General features: G+C 39.3%; 1 protein-coding gene across 1 annotated transcript in view; it reads right to left on the bottom strand.

Moving 5' to 3' along the window:
* Positions 1-27,514, bottom strand: part of LOC121017828 (autism susceptibility gene 2 protein-like) — a 796,117-nt gene that overhangs the window by 267,143 nt on the left and 501,460 nt on the right. The window contains exon 4 of the mRNA XM_040456309.1: positions 14,278-14,313. Within this exon, the coding sequence (XP_040312243.1) occupies positions 14,278-14,313 (36 nt within the window). The remainder of the gene's footprint in view (positions 1-14,277; positions 14,314-27,514) is intronic.

Below are 27,514 nucleotides of genomic sequence, written 5' to 3'. Positions count from 1 at the left end.
TGATATGATCACCAATGTAAAAAATCCAAAAGACATTCCTAGAACTAATAAGTGATTAGAGCAAGGTTGCAAGATACAAGGTTAATATTACAAAAATCAATTGCTTTCCTATATACCAGCAATGAACAAGTTGGTATTTGTAATTAAGATATTATCACTGACATAAGCACCCCCCAAATGAAATATTTAGTTATGAATCTAACAAGATGTATAACTTATACATAACTTATAACCTGTACAAAATTTATGTGTGGAAATTACAAAGTTCTCATAAAGGGGATCAAAGAAGAATTAAATTTATGGAGAGATATTCCATGTTCACGAATAAGATGACTCAATATTGTCCAGATGTCATTTCTTCCCAGCTTGATCTACAGATTCAATTGACTTCCAATCAAAATCCCAGCAAGATATTTTATGCATCTCGACAAACTGATTCTAAAGTTTATAGAGAGTGACAAAAGACCTCTGGGTCTTAGAATAGCCAAGTCAATGTTAGAAGAGCAAAGCTGAAGAACTGACATAACTCAACTTCTAGACTTATTAAGAATAAATGTCGACTAATGCACTTATTATTTATCTACAGCAACTGAGACACCATGGTATTAGTGACAAAAGAGACAAACAGACCATTGCAACAGAATAGCTCAGAAATAGATGTAAATGTAGTCAACTGATCTTTGACAAAGGAGCAAAGGAAATACAATGGAGCAAAGACAAGTCTTTTTGCCAAATGGTGGTGGGACAACTGGACATTCACACACAAAAAAGAAAAACACAAAGAGTCTAAACCCAGACCTGACACCCCACACAAAAATTGACTCAAAAATATCAAAGACAAAAATACAAAATATAAAACTGTAACATTCCTGAAAGATAACAGAGGAGAAAACCTATCTAAGCTTGGGCACAGCAACGACTTTTTAGATACAACACCTAAGGCACAACACATGAACTAAGTAATTGATAAGCTTAACTTCATTAAAAGGAAAAATTTCTGTTCTGTGAAAGATAATGTCAGGAGAATGAGAAGACAAACCGCAGGCTGGGAGAAAATATTTGGAGAAGACATAACTGACAATAGCCTGTTATGCAAACTATGTAACAAAACTCAGAAAACTCAATAAAAAGAACATGACAAGCCTCATTAACAGATAGGCAAGAGGCCTGAACAGGACACCTCACCAAAGAAGATATACACATGGCAAGGAAGTACACCAAAAGATGTGCAACATTATGTCATTAGAAAATTGCATGTTACAACAGCCAGATACTACTACACATCTATTACAGTATAAAATTCTAAAACACTGACAATGCCGAAGCTGGCAAGGACAAAAGAGCCGAAGGAAATGTCATTCACTGCTAATGGGAATGCAAAGTGGTACAGCCACTTTGGAAGACAGTTTGGCAGTTTCTCCAAAACTAAGCATACTGTTAACCATAAGATCTGGAAATTGTGCTCCTTGGTATTTATGCAAATGAGTTGAAAGCTTATGTCTACACCAAAACCTAGGACAGATGTTATCGCACCTTTATCTATAATAGCTAAACTTTGAAAGCAACCAAGATGCCCTTTAGCAGTTGAACAGATATATGAACTGTGAACATCCAAACAATGTATGATTATTAAGCACTGAGGGAAAAAAAGAGATATCAGGCCATAAAAAGACCTGGAGGAACCTGAAATTCATGTCACTAAGTGAAGGAGACCAATCTGAAAAATCTACAGACTGTATCATTTCCAACTATATGGCATTCTGAAAAAGGCAAACGATGGAGACAGTAGAAATGTGGAGATACTGGTTGCCAGTGGTTAATGGGAAGAGAGGAATGTAAGTAGGTGGAACAAGGAGGATTTTTAGGGCAGTGAGACTACTTGGTATGATAGTATCATGGTGGATGCATGTCATTTGTCAAAACCTAAAAAGTGTGCAACACGAAGCGCGAACCTTAACGTAAACCATGGGCTTTGGGTAATAATGATGTACCAGTGTAGGTTCATCAATTATAACAAATGTACCCCACGGTGCGGGACGTCATTGGTGGATATATGTGAGCCACAGGTAACAGCAACACTCTGTACTTTCAGTTCAGTTTTTCTGTAAATCTTTGTGCTAAAAAGTGAAGTTTATTAAACCACCACCACCATCACAACAAAAACAAAAACCAAAAAATAAAACTGAAGCCTTCCCAGGAAAGAGTTTTCAGAAAGTTGTGGCCTAGTCTAGTCCACTCCCTTGCATGGGAGAGTGGGGCTTTATTTAAATTGGCCTATACATATTATGAGGTGTGAATATTAAACAAAACACTTACATAACCTTTTTTTTCGGATGGGAAAGACCAAAGTTTTATGCTTTGGTGAAACGAGAAGGATCCATGTGCTTTAATGTCTAGTTAGGGAGGTAAAACAAAGACAGAGATAGAACTTACCCTTTGGCCTATGTTCCTAAAGGTTAAGAAAAAGAAAAACAAAAACCAATGCTATTTCCCTATTGCTCAATGGGAAATAAGTATTCAGCTTATTGGCAGGACAGTTTTCTGTTATGAAGTTCAATTCTCAACTTGAATTCTTCCCCTAGTTGTAGGACTTTGGAAAAGATACCGTTTCCAACGCTCATTTGTTTTCATTCACAAAATGACTTAGACAAATGGTCCCGGAATGTGCATGGTCTCTTGATCAGTTGGACAGCATCGCTACCAACATATCCACAGATGGGCTGACATTGAAAGACCCCTTTGAAGAGCACCTTGATCTGACCCTCATTTGGAAGATGAAAAAAAAAATAATGTAATTTCATGACCCAACCACTTTACAATTTGCAATAATTTCAAAAATAAACTTATTATCTCTTCTGCATTCAAAATTTAAATATGTGTCACAATTCAAGAACTCAACATTTAGGATGCAACTGTATTATAACACAGACCTATTATAAATAATAGCAAGTTTTTCGTTTATCTCCTTTCTCTATTACTCATGCATATCTGTTATGACATGAATACTGTATCAAATTGCACCTCTTTTATAGTGTGTCCTTTTATCTATTTTAGATAATACTGCTTGTTCACATATGTTAGAATAATTTGAAGAGGCTTGGCTATGAATAACCACATCACAACAGAATCTATGATAAGTATACTTTAATAGTCAATTACTTTGTAATTTTGCAGCAGAACAAAGGTGTGCATTCGATAGTGTCCAGTTAATTTTTTTTAACTGGGTAAGATGACTACAAAGGAAAAAAGAGACAGTATACTAAGCATGTCCACAGACTGTCTCAAAGCCCTTCCCAAATGTATGTATGGATAAACGAAACAAAGGAAGAATGTCTGGTTTTATTTTTGAGGCTCAGAAAAAAAAAATCAGCAAAGGAAATAAATACCCAGAGTCTGTAATAAGCCAGATAGCACATATCAAATCCCATGAAGAAGAGACATCACAAAAAGAGCAATGAGGAAAACCTAGCAGCGCTGATACTTTGTTGTCAACAACCTGGATGAAGATGGAAAAATCACACTTCCGGCAATGGGCGGGGTTCACCAGCACAGTGCCAAGAAGAAGCAATGATGTATCAGATGGCAGACACAGGTTAGCACACTACGTTCACCAAGATGAGCTTCAACGATATACGCATATATGTGTCTGTGCGTAATCGTTCCACGTATGGAAAAGACACACCTGTTAGTTAACTGTAATCAAAAGAACAGGGAGGTGTAGGGGGCAAGAAAAGTGGCATGATCTTCAGCTACGCCAACTGAAGGGGCAGTTTCTAGGATGACAGAGGTCATCATTCTAACAATACTTAGTTTTGCGAGTTAAGTTTCAGACTGGCAGTCAGACAAGGTGACATGTGACATCCCTTCTGACTCAGAGGTTCTTTTTTTTTTTTTTTAACATTTACTTATTTTTGAGACAGAGAGAGAGAGAGCATGAATAGGGGAGGGTCAGAGAAAGAGGGAGACACAGAATCTGAAACAGGCTCCAGGCTCTGAGCTGTCAGCACAGAGCCCGACGCGGGGCTCGAACCCACGGACTGTGAGATCATGACCTGAGCCGAAGTCGGGCGCTTAACCGACTGAGCCACCCAGGCGCCCCATGACTCAGAGGTTCTATAACTCTAAGTCTATTAAGGTAAAGCCAAAATAACAGATCTATTTTAATGACCGAACTGAAAGCTGGCGATTTACAAACAGATGAAAATAACTTGTGACTATATTATGCGTCTTTCCAAACGCAGCTTAAGACTTCCATTTGGTTATGATGCCTACCTGCTTAATGTCTGACTAGAAAAACATATTAGCTTCTGTAGTTTCCTTTGCTTCCTAGAATGTTCTAGTATTAATGCTCCTTTTGTTCAGAGAAATCAGGTTTTTGTATTGTATCGCTAGTTGTGTTACAAAGTTATTTTTCAAATGTATTTCAAATAAATTATGAAGGAACCAAATTTCTTGTCTCCTTTGGGTTGAGAATTGAGATGCCAACTTCCCACGACTTTCTCTGCACAGGACACAGCCCTGCCTTCCCTTGGCAAAGTCAGGCCTATTTCTCACCAAGGTAGGAAAAAGTAGGTTACAGTTAGGATCCTCTTGCAAAAGGTAAAATGTGAATGTTCTCTCCAGGGACTGAAATGGAACCAGAATTCTTGGGAGTAAAAAAGAGAATGATGGTACACTGTAGGCTTAGGTGAGTTCTTGGTGGGTCTCTGTAATGCTACCTGCATGACTCAGTCTCTCCTCAATTTGCTTCTGTGGCAGGCTAGCTGTACACATAGTCATTTGTTGGTCTGGGCAAGATTTTATGAGATGTGATGAATGTATGAAATATTAGGAGTATACTAGGAACCACAGCTGTTACGCCTTGCTGCATTTTTAATGGCTCCTTAAAATCAGAGGCCACTACACACAGCAGCACATTTAGACAGGAAACACTGCAATTATCTGGCTTCACCACTCCATTGCAAATCTGCTAGTACATTACAGTTTATAAGCCCTAATAGACAGTCATCACCTTTGGCAATGCTTGTACTTGAGAATAGCCACAATCTGGATTTATTACAAGACAGTTGTCAATGGAGACTGATAGGTTTTTTCTTTTTTCTTTTCTTTTCTTTTCCATTCTGTTTTTTTTTTTTTTTTCCCCATCCTGCAAACCAGGCATCAAAGATTTCAGACCAGAAATTAAGTGTAGTATAAGGCAGGCCCCTTTAAACATGACTGTTAGTGAAGCTAATTACTACAGGAAAATTGGAGATCATTCATTAGCCTAGCAAGCAGATTAAGGTTTGTTAACAGTGATTTATAATACCAAGCCTTGGGTAACTGTGCTGGTCCTTTCACATATATGTGTATAGGACCTGACAGTTTATTAACTGTGCCATATCTAAACAGCTTGTCACCAGGGTGCTTTTGTTAAAATGACATTGTATTTTAAATGGATAAACATTTTTACACGAGCAAAATGCATTTTAAATGTTTGGCTTCTGAAGTCAAGTATCAGGAGATAGGTGAAGTGTCTCAAGCTATCTAAGCTTCCAATAACTCTTGTTTACTGCTGGAGCTGACTATAGGAAAATGTGACACTGGGAGTTAAAATAGCACTTTTCCTCTTTAACAAGCCCCAGTTGTGTTTTTTAACCTCTTTTCAAATGATACTCCTGGTGTTTCACAAAGCTGGAAGTTTCTTACGCAATGGATAGGGAGGCATCTAATTTACAATTTCAGGAAAAATATTTTTTTAAAGGAGTTAAGCAAAGGAATGAGTCCTTTGACCTGAGATTCTGATTGATAGCCCATAAAACTCCGGGGCAGTTAAATCTATCAAAAATAAAGGTTGTGTGGGTAGTCAGAGTAAACCTTGGTATTTCATACTGCCCGTGGCTCATTGTATATATAGCTCATACCAACTAATTCCACATTTCTATAAACTGGAAATCTTCAACAAGAATAGGACAACGTCTTTGAAGCCAGCATTAGAAAAAGGAAAAAAAAGGGAAGGAGAAGGAGGAGAAGGAGAAGGAGAAGGAGAAGGAGGAGGAGGAGGAGGAGGAGGAAGAGGAGGAGGAGGAAGAGAAGGAGAAGGAGAAGGAAATGGGAAGGGAAGAAAGAGGAAATAAAGTGACTTTCAGAATTCCATGACAGTGCCCTGTCCATTCCCTCTGAGATTGTGGATACACACTGCTAAACAGTCTTTGCTGAATCACCTCTGTGGCTGACAAGATACACTAGCCATGCAAGAGAACGAGAGTAAAGCCTCAATATTTCTATGGGCTACACCCTGAGTAACACAAATATAAAACATTATTCATTATTAATTTCCAAGAAAGGCAGACTTGGCCACTCAATTGCAATGTGGACTTCTTTCACTGCTGACACTGAAAAGCAGTGTTCATTAGGTACTAAGGGGCCCATGGCCTTGCCTTCTATGGTTCAAAGGAGAGCAAAGAGAGGCAGCAAAACCGATCACAAGCACTGGCCCCACATGGCAAACATTTAGGTGTAAGGTAGCCAGAATCATGGATCTTGGCTTATCATAACCAAAAGCCCTTTAATAAGCAATTAACTAGTCCTGTGACTTGTAAAACCTTCTTTTTTTTCCAAAATGATTTATATTTTCCAAATCTGAGGGGTCAGGAGAGGGCTGGAGGGGACAGGAAGACCAGGCCCAGGGCTATTTCCCCACATCCATCAGGAGCACCTGCACTTTGTTCTTATCTCCTCAATCAGAGTTTGCAACAGCCAACAACAAGACTCCTGTGGACAGCAGATGTTTAAAAATACCTGGCCTATCTCCTCATGGAAATGCTCAGAAGACAACAGTGTGGAGGGATGAGTGGTAACTAGAAATACCATCTGATCGTTTCTCATCCGACTACCCTGTTCACCAAATTTCTCAATTCCTTTGTACTGCATGAAAAAGTTGAAACTAAAACTGTGGAGCTAGAAGACAATTTCCTCAGGGTGAGCTGGAAGAGGCCTCTCACTGTGCAGATCCTGCAAAGGATGAAAGGTCTACAAACCAGAATTGAACCTGTAACGTTCACATCGTTGGGGTATGTTGCTCTTGGCTCACTGATCCTGTTCCCAAAATGAAGAGTAATCATACCCCGTCAAAAACAGAAAAAAAGGAAAGGAAAGGAAAGGAAAGGAAAGGAAAGGAAAGGAAAGGAAAGGAAAGGAAAGGAAAGGAGGAATGAAGAAAGAAAGAAAGAAAGAAAGAAAGAAAGAAAGAAAGAAAGAAAGAAAGATGGAAAATACAATGATATTTTTAGTCTAAGGCTCCTGAAATTAGGGTTTACTGGTGACTATGCAGAGGAGCCTGTCCAAACAGAGATACTCAGTCCAGATATAAACCAACCATTCAGGGTAACTAAGATTTATTCTGTGGTTTCTAGTCTTATCAAAACACCTACTTCAGTGTAGATTTGGATTTTGTTACTTTGTAACAGAAAATTATAGTTCAGGATAGTATTTATTTATTTTTAATTTTTTTTAATGTTTTTATTTTTGAGACAGAGACAGACAGATCGCAAGCAGGGGAAGAGCAGAGAGATAGGGAAACACAGAATTAGAAGCAGGCTCCAGGCTCTGAGCTGTCAGCACAGAGCCCGACGCGGGGCTCGAACTCACAGACTGTGAGATCATGACTTGAGCTGAAGTCGGACACTCCACCAACTGAGCCACTCAGGCGTCCCCAGGATAGTATTTTTTAATGTTTATTTATTTTTGAGAGAGAGAGAGAATGCGAGAGAGAGAGAGAAAGAACGAATGAACACTATCGGGTGAGGGGCAGAAAAACAAAGAATCCCAAGCAGGCTCCACACTGTAAGCATGGAGCTTGACATAGGGCTCAAACCCATGAACCATGAGATCATGACCTGAGCCCAAATTGAGTCAGATGCTTAACCAAATGGGCCTCCCAGGTGCTCCTCAGGCTAGTATTTTGAAGGTTATAGTTCAAAATCATGGTAACTTTTTACCACTGGGAAGAGCAATTGATTTCATTTACCCAAATGTTTCTGCATAGTAAATAGATCATTTCAAAATCACCCAACTCCTTCCCTGGCTTTGTTCCATATTCCCTATAATTAGCCTGATGCAGGGCTTGATCTCACAAAGCGTGGGATCATGACCTGAGCCGAAATCAAGAGTCGGATGCTTGACTGAGCCACCCAGGTGCCCCCTAAGATATTTTCTGGTAAGCATAAGGCTGAGTTTTAAGGACATACTGAAATTCTCACATGTTTTAACACAGATTTCAATTTGCCTGGCAATGTTTTGTTCTTCCCATTACTTTGGCCACCTCCCTAAGCTACCATTGAAGATATATACACACCAAAACTTCTAACTCCCTACTCTAACTTCCAAACTCACCAGCTTCCTAAAATCCAATTTCTCCTTCTTGGGATTCCTATTCCAAATAAAAGTAGCATCACAGTCATCAATTCTGGGCTTCACATCTTTCTTATTTTTAACAGATCAGTAGCATCAAGTCCACATCTACCTATAGATCATTCCCCATAATTAACCAACCCAAGTCCAGCCTTTTTCCAGAAACATGATACAGTCAAAGCAATTCCACACAATGTGGAATTCCATTCTCTGTGCTCTTTCCTTTGTTGCCTCAAACTTTGTTCCACCTTTTTCTTTATCTGTTGAGAATCTCAATATCCATTAAGTTCTGCACAACTTAATCCTCCTATAATTCATAACTGACCCTTATAAATACTTACATCTTATTTACCTTAAGAAGAAAAGATGTTTAATATATGTTTGACAATTAAAATGCACTGTACTCTCCATCTGGTGTGCTGTTTTCTAACTCAATCTTTATCAATGAATCCAAATGACCCAAAACTACTGGAGATCTCTGATGGAACTGAGATTTTTAAGAAATTTCCATTATAATGGAAACTTGTCAGTAAATAATGGCCAAGAATTCATTTACCCAGAGTTAATTATTAATAAATATAAATATTAGAGTCTTATTTGGGAGACATGTTAAAATACTCAGCATCATTTATCTTTAAGCATTTGACAGGTTATGATTAAATACTCGAATATGAAATTCTCTCCCAGTGATACCAGCAAGTACTGGCAGGTGGGGAGGAAGATGACTCTGCATGGGGTTGCAATCAAGACCAGGTGGATATAGGTGCATTTGTAAACTTAAAACCCAGAGAAACATTATAAAGGGGAAGAATGTCAGGTTCTCTGTAGAGCCTAAATGCACTTACTTTAAAAAAATTTTGTATAACTTTATTCATTTTTGAGAGACAAGAGAGACACAGCGTGAGCAGGGGTGGGGCAGAGGGACAGGGAGACACAGAATCGGAAGCAGGCTCCAGGCTCTGAGCTGTCAGCACAGAGCCCGACATGGGCTCAAACCCATGGACTGCGAGATCATGACCTGAGCTGAAGTCAGACACTCAACTGATTGGACCACCCAGGCGCCCCTAAATCCACTTCTTTAAATGCGAAGTATCAAAAATATTAAAAGCATCACAGAGGAAGGAAAGGAACTGGGTGGTTTAGGGAAGACTAAATTCCTTGAGAGGGCCCACTGATTTTTCACATCTGTAACCTATCACCTAGAACAGTGCCTGATGGAGAAGGTGCTTAGTACTTAGTGAAAGACAAAAAGTCAGAAGTGTCTGTTAAAAGAAAAGCCCAGTCTTGAAAAACAAACAAACAAAACAAAAAAACACCCACATTATTCGAAGAAAAACAGGAGATATTTCAGGGTCTGCAGTCAAAAACTTAGAAGATGGCAAAGAATTTAATCCTTTTATGACCTTATAGCGCTGATGGAAAGCCACAGGTGAATATTTTGCACCCATTGCCTGTTACCAACACTACAAACACAATTTCTTAAGTAGTAAGACTGCACAGGAATGCACACATCCCATGTTAAGACATGTACCACCACACAATTCCCCTTTATCACATAAAGTGGTAGTTTTAATCATTAGGTAGTAGTGTTTTGGTTTCCTTGATAATCTTAAAGTATGTATATTGATAGATGTGAGGCAACTGAGGAGAATTAAAGTTACTATTTGGGAACAATTATGAAAATATCTCTGGATGACTGGAGTTTACAAAAGCGGGATCCAAGCTATTTGAGACTATGGGCCTAAGACACTTAGATTCACACCTGGAAGAAGGCTGAAAGTTGTCCAGAGAAGCAGGCAAGACACATGACCAGAACAAAGGAAAGCTTCCTTTACACCAGGGGTCAGGTTCAGCCTGACAAGTCAGTCAACTCCTACACCAACAGTAGCTACCAACTACTGGCAGATGGAGTCCAGGGCTTGTAAAGAACGAGTCCAGAACCTTCCTGTGATGACACATCAGACCACTGGCAACCAGGAGATGTTTTTACTGGTCTTGTCACTCTACTGACTTCGCTTACTTCACTCAGGTACACTAGGGTATCTACTTTCCTTTTTGGTGTCAGAGAGCAGCAAATACATGACACAACCTCGTAACACCTGAACGTATTGCACAGATCTTTCCTACCCTCCAGCCCAAATTCAAGAGCTGTTTGCAGTCTTTAAATGACTCAGGTCTGAGGAAGAAAATAAACAAATGGCTTTAAGAGACAAATTAAACAACCATAATACATGGACAGCCTAGAATGGTTCATTCCAACATCATGGTGATCATAGAGGATCATAGACAATGAACTCCATATTTGTTTTTTGTTCACACGTGTAGTAAAGTGGTATACGGCTGACCAAACACACAGTTACAGGCTCCTCAGAAAGGGACAAGAATATAGCAAGAATCAAGTATTCCTGACCTACAGCTACAAATTCCAAAATTTCCTTCTTGCATCACTAATTTCTCGTGGCAATCCTCTACCAACCACAACATCACACAGCCACTTAATGACAGCAAGTTTTGTCCATCACACACTATAATGGGAATAGCTGGCTATTAATGAGAGCTGTTCTGTGTGCATGAAACACCTTGTCTCATTTAGAATTCACAACTCTATTAGGTGGGTGCAGACTCTCAAACATCAAATAACCTGCCCAAGGTCACACAAGTAGTCTTCAGATCATTCTGTCTCTAAGTTCTTAATTATCCACTATGCACAATAACACTTCAAATACAAGTATAAGAAGAGAATATAGCCCAAAACATTTAAATTAAAATGAAAACGTGTTCACTGCATTAAGGTTTAAAAAAAAAAAAGAAAGAAAGAAAGAAAAACCCTACACACTCCAACAAGTTTTGGTACTCTTGCCAAAAATAAAAAAAATCAAAAAAAAAGCAAATAGATTCCAACCAGTCTATACTTCCATTTATATTTAGAACATGAGCTGGGCTTGAGTATGCAATGAATATATATGCGTGTCTCTCTGTGTGTATAACACCCACATTATTCAAAAGCTCCCAAAAATGTGAAAAGTTTGTTCCAATCCTTCTTTATTTTGTCTACTTTAAGAATCCTTTGCAATATGCTTATGTAAATACTGATTTTAGCTGCTGTTCTCATTTCTCAAATCTTCAGCTTATAAATGAATTGGAAAAGTAACAGACCTAAGCAGACATCTTTGGAACACAAAACCAAAGAGATATAAACAAATATGACTAAAAAGAAAACAAAGGGTTCTTCTTTAAATGTTTTAACTTATCACTACTGATAAATGAAAAGAACTGAAGGAAGGCAGAATATACTGGCTATGGACACGGGGTGTGGGCTGGCACATGCATATGCCTGTGTGTGTGTGTGTGTGTGTGTGTGTGTGTGTACTCCAGTGGGGATTCATTTGATTAGCACACACAATGATCAGCATTTTACCTTAGTTCACTAAAAGCTCTAGGAGAGCATAAAATCTAAATGAAAGAAAATCCAGAAGTTAGACTAATGCTGGGGCATGGGAGAGTATTTAAAAAAAGAGTTCCAGGTTGTTAAACCCAATAGGTGAGTGCCTTCAGTTTTCTTATACCAGAGTTCACATTATGGTTCAATAGCATTAATAGCTCTGTGACTCTGCAGGTGATTTGCCTCCGTCCACACTTGAAAGAGATGCTGAAAAGAATGAAGGATAGAGTCGACATCTCACTTACCTGATGCTGAGCCTTCATTACAGACATAAGTAAAGGCTAATATGAAATCACAGATCATAAAGCACAGTGCAAAGAACATGTTAACGCAAAACTACTATAAGTTGTGCATATACTATTTCCACCTAGAAGCATAAAACTCACCAATGCTGATGTTGGCACCTGAAATCAAGTATTATATTTGCTATCGTTGGAATGAAAGTTGAAACAGAAGACACTTTTTGATGAGAACTTGGCAGTAGTATCAATGAATTTTGCACTTTGATAACACAATAATCCCATTATTGGAAACACATTCTAAGTAGAGCATTTTTGTCATAGTTGAGAGCTGAACATGCATCTGGGACGTATCTTTTCCATGTAAGCTAATAATACTACAGATTTTTTTATGTAAGCAAAGCAATACTAAGAGCAATTTCACCAAAAGACAAACTTTTATACTCATCCAACAGAGCGTGAATGTAAAAATCATTTTAGATTCATAACTGCAGACTCTTCTCATAAGTGTGTATTATTAAGGAATAAAAAATAAACACTCCTGAAATGAGAAAAATAAGTGACAAAAAGCGTAATAAACTTCTTGATGTTTCTAGAGATGACTTTCTTCTTTCAGGGTGATCATACTGACAACAGAAAAAAATACCAGGAACGTTCAGTCTCAAAGTGATCAAGGGCTAAGTTAGTGGTTTTGGCCTTGCTCTACCGAAGAAAGCCAAGAGGGATAATTTAGCTTTTGGACAGAGAAGAGACACTGGCAGTCTCCAGATTTTACTTCCAGCATCTCAACCCACATCCAGCCTGGTGTGAAGGCATGGCAGATGGGCTACTTCTGTTATTTCGACTGCTTCAGCATCCTGCTTGTTTCTGGAAGCATGAATATTCAGTCACAATACGGAGCAAGCAAAAGCGTGCTGACTGTATTAAACAGGTACCAAAAAATCTTTGTCCTTCTCCTTTTTCTCATTATCATAGATTAAGATAAAAAAATCAACATTTAGAAAATGCTACTTCTGCCAAGCTTGGAAAAGACTTATCATTCAATGAAATGATGCTGGTTTTCATATATTTAATGTTATCAAGAGAAATGTGTGGGCAGAAGAAAACCAGCATAATTAGCATTTTAGGGGAAAGGAATTTAAAGGCAACTAAACTGAATCAGTAATTATTTTCCACTTTGTTTTATTTTCATTATTTCATTATTTTCTCAGAAAATGCTGAGCAGGCAGAGTAACAATGCTCATCATTCAGAAATGATTCCTTTAAATACCACCAAAAAAAAAAAAAAAAAAAGACCCTCCACACTGGCATGTTTTCCTGTTGTGTAAATAATGCCTATTTGTAACTCTTGTTTACTTATATCTTGAAAAAGATTACTGAATCCAAAAAGGGTAATTTTGCTATAAATAAAAGAAATGAAGTGACAATTTCTCTATGAGAGAATTATCTATGAGATAATCCCTGAGGTAGGACACCATCCCACCCCTCCCAAAGGACAAAGAAATGTCTAGAAATAACATAATACACTTATATTTGCTAAAATGAGGAGTTCCATGATTGCTGAAAGGAAATCTAAAGGCCACGTACTCAGACTGTAAGGGAAAACATCCATTAAACCACCACCTCTCACCAAAATAATTTTTTAAAGAAGGCAATTCCCTACATATGTGGGAAAGTTCTTTAAGAGATCTTACAAGTGGGGGCACCTGGCTGGCCGAGTTGGGGGAACATCCAACTCTTGATCTCAGGGTTGTAGACTGGAGCCCCCTGTAGGGTGTGGAGACTACTGAAACATAAAAATCTTTTAAAGAAAAAGAGAGATCTTAAAAGTGAATAAAAACCTCAGTGCATAATCTGAATTCCATCCTCCACATGACATGGCGCTTGTCACTAAAAAAAAAAAAAAACCATTTATGTAGGAAAGGTGGCATGAGCCCATCAGGTCTCCTTTACACTGCCAGGTGAGAAGGAAATGTGCTGGCTACGAGACCCACATCTCAGACTGACTCATGATCTATGAGGCCCGACAGGTTATGTCTTTTAAAAATAAAATAATCCTACTAAAAGGATGGCTATCAGTCTGCTCTTTAGGACTGAGAGGGGACTTCTTAGGTTTTTTTTTTTTTCACATCCTAATGAGCGAACATTATAGAAGTAAATCAATGCCAACGCAAGGCACACATGTGCAAGTTGAGATAAACTTACGAAGTAGCCTGTTCCCAAGCTGGAAGGAGCTGAACTCTGCAATAAAGCATAAAGACAAAGTGGAAAATCAGCAATGGTTTTTAACACGTTCCAATCCACACAGCTCATTACCAGCCCTTTGCGGGTTTTTCATCGCTACATCACATCACTAGTGTATGCTGCCCCTTGTCATCTGCTAACTGATACAAACACCGTGTTGGCTTAATTTTCCCCTTTACATCTCTCAACAACTCAGAGATGCTAACGTGCTATTTACTGAATTCCAAGCTTCTGCGGTGGACGTAATTGCCAATTTATTTGACAGGCAGCTGGGTAATGAATTAATGATGGCATTTCGCCCTGCACTGAGACTAAACAGACACGCATCAGCCTGCCTCCCTGACTTGCTGACATTCAATGCCCTGGTCTCAAGCTACTCAGTTTTGTGGCCGCAAAGGGGCAGGCAAGAGGAAAAAGCCCAGACTGACTTGAAAATAAAAGCCCAGTGGGTTTGGATGACTTTTCCAGTGTATGACCTACTTGCCAGTTTATTCCCTAAAGGCATCAGTTAGTACACACAGAGCGCTTTTCAAAAATGAGACATTTTGTAAACATAATTAGTAGAATAAAATGCAAAGAATGTGTGGGTAAAGGGAAGCCATGAAAAGCAACATTTTTCTGAAGGTTTTAGTCACAAGAATTATCAATTTAGGCTTCCATAGTTCTGACAGAAGACTAAAACAAATAATATTAATTCTGAAAGGCTTGCAGGGCACCATTTCTTTGGGCAAAGAGGCCAAAGAGAACTTGGGTTTTGTTTTAGACTTGTCTGTGATTCATGCTTGTTTGTACTTCTGTTTTTTTTGTTTTTTTGGTTTTTTTTTTGCTTAAAACCTCCCATTACAAACTCTTTAATTTCTAGTATCCTTTTTGTGAACAAGAAAGGCCCTAAGTATAAATAAGCTTGAGACAAAAGGAATGCAATGCTAAGACAGTCTCCTGGTCTTGGCTAAGTGTCCTTGCGCTGGCAGGGCCTTCTCCCTGACTAGCTTGGATCAGGGGCTACCCCCTTCCTGGGGCGGGCTGACTTCCACCTACAAGCAGTACTCACTCAGTTCATCCCTAGCTATTATTCCACCTACATGTTCTGTCCCTGCTCTGCAAACTACAGGTAGCAGGGACCATCTGGTTAACTCATCACTGCTTCCCCAGTGCTTAGCACACAGGATGCACTTAGTATTCGTTGAATTAATGTATAAATAAATAAGTGGATTGTATGGGGGGAAAGAAGGCTTAGGTGAATTTAACACACCTCTGAAAATACAGTAGATGGGAATCTTCCTGATTTTAAACTGTTTCTGAGAAGGAAATACAGTGCTGGTAAATATCAACAGCATCCACAACAAAAAAGAACAGTACGCTCCAGGGCATTCCTAAATGCACTTCCCAAAGCAAAACTTTCTTCACCTTGATGTTTCAGACAGACTCAGGGGGAATAAAGGACAATAGATGTGTGATCTTGCACACCAGACTTGGTTTAAAAAAATCTTGCTGCATCCCTGATCCCATAAATGGTACATAGGGAGATCCACTGTAGCCATGGAGACAGCTTCTCCTAGCAGTGATTAGCCATGTGACCGCATCACCTGTGTACAGCACCCACAGCCTTCCATGGAACAGAGGAAGGCAAAAGCCAACTTAGGTCTCCACCACCCTGGAGTCATGCCCCTGGGAAGTAAACTCATTTTAGGATGAATTACTCAGAAAGAGCATGGGATTTGTTTATTTCAGGTTTTTTCCCCTTCCTGCAAATGCATTTTAACCCCGAAGCAGAAGTACCCCTCCAAACCCACCTCCCACCCCCACATACATATCATCTTATTGTATACCAAAGAAAATTACATCCTTCAGGTCTCGGAAAGCTCTGTTATACTCATTTTGCATATATATTGTACATTACTCAGGGAGCTGGGTGGAGAAGAGGGCTTTGTTGTGCATATTTGTTCTGGCTATTGTTTATGCAGGTCTGACTGAATGAGGGAACAGTGGGTATCATTTCAATTTCTGATGTCAACATCAAATTACTTATTTAATTTCATGCCTGGCGAAGCATTGTATAGCTACACGCAGAATCATTTCACTTCATTTGTTATGCTGTGTTTTCGTGGCGATTGGCTTGCCTTCCAACTGACAGCTTTAATTACGACATGAATTTGATTGCACTGCCGAGGAATTAACATAATGCAACAAAGCATTTAAGCACCCTGCCTTATACCACCCCCCCCCACACACAAATACAGACAGACATATGAAAGAACATAGACACTGTATCCTCCCGTGCATTAAAAGCCCATTAGAGTTTCAGTATTTGCTAGAAAGCATACAGAACCTTATGGTCAGAGGATACTCACATTTGTCAACCCACTGTACTCACCTCTTTTTCTATACAGAAAAAAGTTGGGGGCATTAAGCTGTGTTTTTGGGACCTGGCAAAAAATTCTGTAAAAAAATCCTTCTAATCTTTACCTTTGCCAAACACCCATAGCATTGACATTTCTTCCCTGCCTACTCCCTTCTCCACCACATTTTTCTCGGCCAATTGCCAGCCCCCTTCAATCACTGGAGATTTTGAAAGAAATAACATCTCTGAAAGAGGTATCTTCTTGTCCATTACTACAACTTCAAGAATCTTGCTATGGCCTTGTATTCAGTGGGACACTATTCCTGGTCAACAATAAGACCTTCAGCGTCAGATAAAGATAACAGAAGTTCTGAGACCAGGCAGGAGTCAGGGTTTCACTGCCAGCTCATGACACACATCACATCCCTTAGGCCTTGCTATCCAGAAGGTCCACAAGAGTCTCGATCATATGCCTAATCCAAGTTTGTATCTCAATACAGATGCAAGTATTTGAGAGCATTAACCTTTTTCCCAAGTCAGAAATTCCATGAACACCTGGAACCATGGGCAAAAACAGACTATGCTACAAAAATGAAATAGATGTCTAGAAACAGCCTTCCTATGATTGAAATGCATTATGTTGGCTATTAATTTACAGATGTGCATTTAGGGATTGGCACTGATTTCTCATATAGGAAAGAGACAGACACCAAGGTAAAAGGCCTAGGAAAGCAAAGAGGTTGTGATGCCCTGACCACTGAACACTTGATAGAATCAAGCTGATTTCAACTTTCTGTGTTGCCCCAATCCATATCTAATGAGAAGGGGTCTTTCTTTTTTGTTTTGTTGGAGGGGGAAGGCAAACTCTCTCCAAACTATATAGCAAAAATTGTCATAGAATCTAGAAAAGGCAAGGAGTGAAAATGAGGCTTGAAAAACTAATGAGATGTTTTAAAAAAGAATGCAACAAAACAAAACGTCCTTGGATTCAAAAGCATTCGAAATAATACCATACACCCATGTTTAGGCAAATACATCTGTTGAATAATGAAAAAGCCTTCATTCTTACTTGTTTCAAATGGCAGAGATGCCAATTCATTCATATTTTCAAGACACAAGGCAGAAATGTTAGGTGTAGAGAGACTGAGCAAACAGAGTAAGAGAAAGTGTTTAGCAATGAGAGGACAAGGATGTGAGGAAATGCCAGCCCACTGGCTATCTGATATGTGATTTCCGGGCTCATTATCAGCCATCTCCTATTTCACATGGTCTTTTCATTTGGCTGTTTTTTTTTTTTTTTTTTCCAGGTTTGACCACACTGCTCCCGCAATCTGCAAATTACCCGCCTCGATCTCATTATGTTGCAAAGGAGAGCTTTCTTACAAACACACTCTGCCTCCATCTCCAAGCTACATGGGCTGCAGGAATAGTAATGGGATGCACTGTTGAAAGACATTTTCCAGGAGGTAGAACATTGCTGCTGACATTCAAGTGTGCAAGTGGATATTCATTAAACTCTCATTCTACTCTTCCTCACTGCTCCCCACCTGACTTTCTTTCCATCTCTGTCACTAAGCTATCATGGAAGGTACTCATTAAACTCATGAAGTTAACATTTCTGTTTTAACGGCTTACCTACAACAAGGGATTTCAAAATTGATTATCCATCCAAAAAAGATGTGCTCCATTTATTAGACATCTACACAGAAAGGCCATGGCTACTATTACAGCTCTCTGAGTATGGGATGGATGTGTACTCCACCTCTCAATGAGGATGTGTGCTCTGACCCTAGGGCTAATTTAAATAGAATATTTTAAAATTCTTCCACATCACCAATTGTGTCTGACATCCTTGCCTACCCACCTCCCTGTTATGCTTTTCTCTCTTGGGAGTAAAACACGGAGGATCATGGCTAAGCACATTTCTTGTGAAGGCCACAAAACAAGCTCATTCATGGATTTTCTGTAGCATTTTAAAAAACAATGACAATTATAAAAACTTGAAATCTTAATCCTAGGAAATGTGTCTCGGGGATAAGATTACTAATAGATGATGAAGACACAATATAAATTTGAATGGGAAATTACTACTAGGGGAATTCAAGGAAAAACAGGCCAAAAATTAAAATGAGAAATACTACATGATCCAAGAATTCCATCACCGTATTTACCCAAAGAAAATGAAAACACTAATTTGAAAAGAGATATATATAGATCCCTGTGTTTACTGCAGCATTATTCACAAAAGCCAAGATACAGAAGCACCCCAAGGCCATCCACAGATGAATAAAGAAGTGGTCTGTCTGTCTGTTGATCTATATATCTATCTATAAAAGGAGTATTCTATCTATATAAAAGGAGTATTATTCAGCCATAAAAAAGAATGGGATCTTGCCATTTGGGACAACATGAATACACCTAAAAATATTATGCTAAGTGAAATAAGTCAGACAGGGAAAGACAAATACCATTATTATTTCACTGATGTGGAATCTAAAAAAAAAAAAAACAAAGCAAGTGAATAAACAAACAAGAAAACAGACTCTTAAATACAGAGAACTGGTGGTTGTCAGAGGAAAGGTGGATGGGGGTAAAATAAATAAAGGGGATCATGAGGTACAAACTTCCAGTTACAAAAAAACTAAGTCATGGAGGTGAAAAGCACAGCACAGGGAACACAGTCGATAAGACTGTAATGATGCACTATTGTAGTGCACTATTGTAGGAATGCATGATGCACAGAATCATCATATCGACCACAAACTAACATAACACTACACTAATTATATGTCAAAAAAATTCTACAGATAACAAAATAAATAAACAAAAATAATAAAACTAGCTTTTCAACTAAGAAATTTTGTAATTTCATACCACAAAAGTTAAAAAAAACTAGTGGAAATTTCAGGGAACATGTGATATTTAGGGAAAGCATTTGTTTTTCGTTTCTGTTTTTGTTTGTCATCATTATTGTTATTGATTGCTTTTGGTTTTTAATAAATAATAGATGTGATTTTAAAAAAATAGGGGGCAACAACTTGAAAAAAGCATTAGTTATGGAAATGGACCCTTCTAACTTCAATTTTCAACCCTCTGTTCCAACCCCCTTCACGTAGTCACTGGCTCTCATCTATACTCCTTGTCTTCTGGCTTCTTTACCTCTCTGCATTCTTGGTCTTATCTTTATCTGTTGTTTCATGTAAAGGGCAAATAAACATTTTAAAGTAAAAATTAGAAAAACATACCTTTTAACATCTTCCAGTGCAAAAAAAAATGACTATCCTCAAAGTCACAGAGACTTTTTCTGACTGCACCCCAGCTGGGATAATGGTTTTTCCCCTGCTTTCAGACTTCAACTGAAACATGGACTCTTCCTAGGTCTCAAGCCTTCCAGCCTTTGGACTAGAATTACACCATCAGTTCTCCTGGTGATTAGGCCTTGGACTCAGACTGGAACTAACCAGTGACTCTTCTGGGTTTCCAGCCCGCTGACTACAGACCTTCAGACTTATCAGCCTCCGTAGTTGTATATGATTATACACACTATTGGTTCTATTCCTCTTGAGAACCTTGACAATAAAACAACCTTACGTGGTACAGATGCTGCCAAAGTTTACACTAGAATGGCCTTATTTGGACAATGGGTCTTTGTAGACGTAATTAAGTTGGGGTCATACTAGATTAAGGTGGTCCTAAATCCAGTAACTGCTGTATTAACAAAGAGAAGAAAGGACACACAAAGCTACAAATTGAGCAGATGGCTGTGTGACGACAGAGGCAGGTACTGTACTGATACAATTATAAGTCAAGGAATGCCAGAGGCCACCAGAAGCTAGACGAGGAATGGAAGTGTCCTTCCTAGAGCTTTCAGAGGGATCATGGCCCTGCTGACACCCTTAATGTTGGAATTTTAGTCTCAAAAACTATGAGATAATAAATCTCCATTATTTTAAGCTACCAGCTTGTGGTCTTCAATTACAGTAGCCCAGGAGACTCATGCCATGCCTAGCCTCCTTACCATACACTAGAAGAGATCATGTGATCAACCCCTGCGTTCAGTCACTATATTCCAGCCACACTGGCCTTATTTCTTCCCCTGAAACACGTCATGCTTGCTCCTGACTCAGGTCCTAGGTCCTTGAGCCTGTGGTTCCTGATGCCCAGGATGCTCTTCCCACAGATCTTCACAGGGCTACCTCTTTCAGGCTCTGGTTTAAACATCGTCTACAGAAAGGCCTCATCTGATCACCTGGTTAAAACAGCAGCACATGCCATTCAGCCCCTCATCACTGTCTTGTTTACCTGGTAAAACATATTCTGTCAGAAACAGTTATGCTCACAGCTCACATGTCTGTTGTGTGCCTCCCCAACAGAATGCAAGGCTCATGAGGACAGAGACTTCATCCTGTCCACTAGTCAACCTCAAGCGCACAGAACTATACGCAACCCAGTTAAAGTACCGGATGAAAATTTCTGGGCAGTCAAAATGCTGACACATCCAGGCAAATGCATGAATATATGGCTCTGGAATAAAAAAGGGCAGAAACAAACTGTCAGGGAAAAGGAAAATCTAACACAGATCTTAAAAAGAGAGAGAAGAGAAGAAACAGAACATCAAGAACACTTTACAGGCCTGGATTAGATCAGATTTTCTTCTTAACTAAGGGAAACTCATGGATGGTGTGGCCCCTGTCTGTTTCTTCCTTAATAAGAGTGAGCCAACCTAGGACAGAGTAAAACCTCAGTAAAAGTTTGGGGGGAAGGAGGAAGAAAGGAGGCTGGGACACACGCTTGCACAAGTGAATGAATGACTGCGTGGTGGGACCCACAAACATGGGGAGTTTTTGGGTATCTCAAAAAGATGTAGAAAAAAGTGCCCCAATTATGATGTTAAATGGACTAAATGGCCTCAGAACAATCAGATTAGACAACTGTTTAGCACAGTACTTACTACAATTCAATCTCTTTTCATGATTTTCTGAAACGTTTCAATTCCTTCAAGTATTGAGCCCTTCAAAAGTACTAAATATTGTTCTCCCTTCTCATAACTAAAAACCTGACCCAAAAACCATTCACAGAGAAATGAGCCATATCCACATACTCATTTCAATAAAGCATTAAAGAAGTCTACTTGCATAGGATGGTGGGAAGAGTTTGCTAGAGAAAGTGACATTGGGGCTGGCAGAAGGAAAAGAGAAAAAAAAAAAAAAAAGATCCAAAAGAGAAAACAAAGGTAGGAAGATTTGAAAGTGCATACTATTTAAGAAAACAACAGTGGTTCAGAGGGACTAAGCCTAAGGTACAAAGATGGGGAAGGAGAGGGAGGGCAGGAAGATGAAGGGGAAGCTTCAGACTTCCTTGAGGGGCTCTGCAGACAATCCTCAGGGGTGGAGACTTTGTCTAAAATATCTTAAACAAGGCAGTTTAGTTGTGAGCTCTGATTCTTAGAAAAACAGCTCTGGAGGCAGTGCAGAGCACAGTACAGAGGAAACAGAGACGGGGTAGATGACACCAGTAAGAGGCCACAGGAATTCTCTGTGCGCCAAAGAGTAGGGCATCTGACGTATCTGCGGTGTCAATGAGAATATAATCATACCCAAATACCTCTTCACAGATACAGTCAGTAGATAAACGAAAGTGACCAAGGAGACAGGATAAGGAGATGGAGGAAGGGACTGAGCTTGACTTTGAGGATACGAGCTCTGGGATCCAATACCAGGACAGGGAAGCAAGAGGGATGGACGGTTCAGGTTGGAGATAAACAGGTAAGGTGACATGGGTAATAAGGGTTTTGTTTGGGAGGAAGAGTGCTGTTTGTCGTGACGGGAATAAGCAGGTCTTGTCAAATGGACACTTACAAGGAATTCAAATTTAAGAGGGCAGTAAGGCTATTAAGGGAAGTTCTAAATCTGATACAAAAGGATGATTCCAGAATGAGTATTTTTGAGCATGGTGGATGTGCCAAGAACTGTGCTACGTGATTCAAATAGCACGGTGCCAAGTGATCTGCAAAGGAGACCTACAGGGCGCTTGGGTGGCTGAGTCAGTTAAACCTCCGACTCCTGATTTCGGCTCAGGTCATGATCTTGGAGTTTGTGAGTTTGAGCCCCGCATCAGGCTCTGCACTGATGGTGCAGAACCTGCTTAGGATTCTCTCTCGCTATCTCTCTCTGCCCTTCTTCCACTCTTGCCCACACGAGCGCTCTCTCCCCTCTCAAAATAAATAAATAAACAATACAAAAATTAAAAAGTAACACAGGAGACCTACGAGGCAGGTGAAAGTATGCCCATTTCACAGAAACAGAAACCTAGACTGGGAAAGATCAAGTTCTTTGCTCAAGGGCACACAGAAAATAAGTAACTAAACTGCTCTTAAAACTTGGTGTGTTAGTAATGAATGCCCAGGATTATTTCATAATTTGAGGATGTGATTTACTAAATTTATAAGTAAATTTAGCCCCTAAATTCTGACAACTTCCTCAGTGACAAAACTCTGTGTAAGTCAGAAGCAATATTGTCCCCCTTGAACAACTCATCATGAATATTTATATACTCAATTATTCCCCTTAACTTTTTCCTTAGTGACTAACCTCAACAAGTTACTGTGTCTCCTTGATGTGGACAATCTGAGAGTCCTCGTAGACAATTATTCCCTTCTGGAAATACAGTTTGGGAATACATAATTTAGAAAAGCCAAGCACATTTGGTTTTGAAGCTTTACCCATGAGTCAAATCCTCCAGCCACACTGCAATTCTTTATTCTTTCTCTTTTTTGCCTGTCCAATTCAAAATAACTAAGCTGGAATAATATAATATCTTCATTAGTTGTACTTGGGAGTGAGTCTCAATTGCCAAAGCTTCTAAAAATAACTGAAATGCAGGAAAGACAGGGGAATTTTTATCTCAGCTGAAAACCAGGCGTGGGCATGATGGACTCACAGGGACCAGATACGTTCTTGCACCTTAAGCAGCAACAACAACAACAACAACAACAACAACAACAACAACAACAAAACCAGACAAAATGTATGAGAAGAGGGATTTTAGAAACTGGGCAGTAGGCATGGCAAGACAGTGATCTTCGAGACGAGGGAAGCAGATGAGATGACCCTAAAAACTGCCCCAGCTTAACGCCTGGAGAGAGTTTTGATGCCACAGTAGGGCAACTGAGAGGTGGCCCAGGTAGAGCCCAGAAGTACCCCAAGTTGAGAAGACAGACATGGAGGAAGCCAAGGCAGCTGGAATTTGCAAAGCGGAAGATGGTAGAGAAGAGACCTTCACAGGGACAGAAACGTGCAAGCTGCGAAAAGGTCCCCTCTGGTCTTTGCCTGAATACCTACCAGCACATCTGCTGGAGAAAAGCACCCCAAACGAGGGGAACAACCACTGGAGAGGAGCAGGCAAACAATCCCCAGGGCTCACATAGGGCAGAAAATGGTATTTCCACCAGCTGTCAGGGTTCGGAAAAAATCACGTAATGCATCAGGAATCAGGCAGAGTATTCAGTACTGGGGAAATAATTAGCCTTAGCCTAAAGGCTGCTCTGGTTCCACCCAGGAAAACATAAAAGCAAACCTCAGAAAAATCAAACTATTTCCAAGTGACATAACTGCATCCCAGAATAAAGCTCAAGAAAATTTACAGGAACCTATAATATCCAGCAACCAACAAAGAGAAATTCACAAAGTCTGGCATCCAAAAACAAAAACAACAACAACAAAAAACTGTCAAGCATGCAAAGGAGACAGAAAATAACAATTCATAATGGGAGAAAAACCAACCAACAGTGGCAGACATGGAAATGACACAGATTAGTAGACTAAGGGCCTTAGAACAGTTAATAACTACTTTCCACATGTTCAAGAAACTAATGAAAGCACAAGCATGGGAAGGAGAGCCATCGTAAATGAAAACAAGACTAAGCGTGGTCTTTCAGTCCATCTCCTCATTGTCTGATAGTTACTGAAGTAATTAGTTACTTATTCCCTTTTAAGAAAGACTAGGGGTATCTTCATTCTTGAAAATATTGTGTGGGTAGGTGCTGCCTTGGTTCCAAAAGAATCACTTTGTGGCTTGACTTCCTTGGCAAAGGTTTTCATCTCTGCAAATTTTAGATGCCAATGGGCCTGAGGTAAGAATCTACAACCTCAGGGCGCCTGGGTGGGGCAGTCGGTTAAGCGTCCGACTTCAGCCAGGTCACGATCTCGCGGTCCGGGAGTTCGAGCCCCGCGTCAGGCTCTGGGCTGATGGCTCAGAGCCTGGAGCCTGTTTCCGATTCTGTGTCTCCCTCTCTCTCTGCCCCTCCCCCGTTCATGCTCTGTCTCTCTCTGTCCCAAAAATAAATAAACGTTGAAAAAAAATTTAAAAAAAAATGTTTAAAAAAAATTAAAAAAAAAAAAGAATCTGCAACCTCAGACCTGCTTACGCAAAGCAAGTAAGTGGCTGGAGGTTTTGGAAGATCTCGTTAAAGGCCAACTACTTTTTTTCCTTTTCTTTTTCCCTGTCATTTATCCTTTCATATTTTGATACTGTTGTTGCAAAAGGTAGGAATTTTAAAAATTAATAAGTCACATGAGCTCAAAGTGTTGCATAGACTGGATCCACATAAGATTTTCAGGATTGTTACAGCCCTCATTTTTTTTTTACATTATTTTATTGTGGTTAAAAAATATATATATATACATATACATATACATATATGTATATGTATATATATATGTATATACATATGTATATGTATATATATATATATACATATGCATATATGTATATATATATATACACACACACACACAACATAAAGTTTGACATTTTAGCCATTTTTAAGTGTATAATTTGGGCATTAATTACATTCACATTGCTGTGAATGTATCCAAAAACTATTTCATCACCCTAAACAAAAACTTTGTAACCGTTCACCCATAGCTCCCAATCCCTCACTTTCCCCAACTCCAGGGACTGGTCCCTCCCTGTTAATGTCCTTTCTGCTTTCTGTCTCTAGGAATCTGCATATTCTAGGTTCCTTAAATAAGTGGAATCATACAATACTAGCTTCTTTCACTTAATATAATGCTTTCAAGGTTCTGGATCATGCATGAGAACTTAACTCCTTTTTTATGACTAAATAATATTCCATTGTCCATATATGGACACATATATGGCCACTTTTCATTTATCCATCCATCTACTGACAGACAGGTGGGTTGTTTCTACTTTTGGTTATTGTGAATAATGTTGCAATAAAAATAGGCACATAAATCTCTCTCTGAGCAACTATTTTCAATTTGATTGGATATATACCTAATAGTGGAACTGGTGGGACATATGGTAATTTTATATTTCATTATTTAAGAAATTGCCAAGCTGTTTTCCACGGTGGCTGTACCATTTTCCATTCACACCATCACATGTAAGGGTTCTAATTTCTCTATATCCCTGCCAACACTTATTGCCCCCCCCCAACCTTTTTTATTATAATTATCCTGGCAGATGTAAACGGATATCTCATTATGGCTTTGACTTGTATTTCCCTGATGACTGTGATGACAACAATGTTTCATGTGTTTGCTGGCCATTTGTATATCTTTTCTGCAAATGTCTCTTCAAGTCCTTTTCCCATTTTACTTATTTGTTTCTTTGTTTTTGAGAGAGACAGAATGTGAGTGGGGGAGGGACAGAAAGGGAGGGAGACACAGAATCCGAAGCAGGTCCCAGGCTCCGAGCTGTCAGCCCAGAGCCCAACGCGGGGCTCGAACTCACAAGCTGTGAGATCATGACTCGAGCTGAAGTCGGTCACTCAACCGACTGAGCCACCCAGGCGCCCCCCCTTTCCCATTTTTAAATATTAAACACTTACCAGTTATATGATTTGCAAATATTTTCTCCCATTCTATAGGGATTTTTTTCACTTTCTTGATAATGCCCTTTGAGATGCACAAATGGTTTTGGTTTGGATGAAGTCCAATTTTCCTGTTTTCTCTTTTGTTGCTCATGGTTTTGGGGCTATATCTAAGAACCCACTGCCAAATTCAAAATCATGAGATTGACCCACATTTGCTTCTAAGAGTTTCATGATTTCAGTTCTTATACATAGGCTACTGACTCATCTTGAGTTAATGTGTGTACATGCTGTGATGCAGGGGTCCAAATTTATAATTTTATGCCTTTGCACCAGGAAATCTAGTTGTCCTGGCATCATCTGTTCAAGAGAAAATATCCTCCCACCTGAATGGTCTGAACACTCATGTCAAAAATCAGTTGGATACAGATGTATAGGCTTGTTTTTGGAGTCTCAATTCTATCATTCCATTGGTTTATATGACTATTCTGATGGCAGTATCATACCGTTTTGATTACTGCAGCTTCGCTGATAGTTTTAAAATTGGTTAAGTGTGAGTCTCCCAGCTTTGTTCTTCTTTTCCAAGATTGTGTTGACTACTAAGGTTTCATGCCATTCCACATTAAATGTGAGTATCTGTTTTCTCCTGTTTGCAAAAAAAGGATGCTGGAATTTTCAGAGGAATTGCCCAGAATCTGTACATTGCTCTGGGTAGGATTGACATCTCAATGATATTAAGTCTTCCTAACCATAAATGCAGGATATCTCTTGCATATTTCTTTTTATCTAATGAAAAGTGAATTCAAGGCAACCAGTCAAAAGATCTCAATGACTGCACAATACTGTACTCCTGTCCCCTGACTTAACATGATTTTCATTTCTCTACTCTGTGATGAAATTATGATTAACTGGAATAATCCTGGCAAAATTTCCAGGGTTAGTGAGATCTCATATTAAAATCAAAACAGGGGGCACCTTCACTCAGCATGGAGTCTGCTTCAGATATTCTCTCTCTGTCT

Source organism: Herpailurus yagouaroundi, unplaced genomic scaffold (genome assembly GCF_014898765.1).
Source record: "Herpailurus yagouaroundi ecotype Mexico unplaced genomic scaffold, PumYag 216, whole genome shotgun sequence".
In the NCBI taxonomy this organism is placed as follows: domain Eukaryota; kingdom Metazoa; phylum Chordata; class Mammalia; order Carnivora; family Felidae; genus Herpailurus; species Herpailurus yagouaroundi.
The sequence above is the reverse complement of the archived record's forward strand: the minus strand, read 5'-3'. Positions and strand labels throughout refer to the sequence as shown.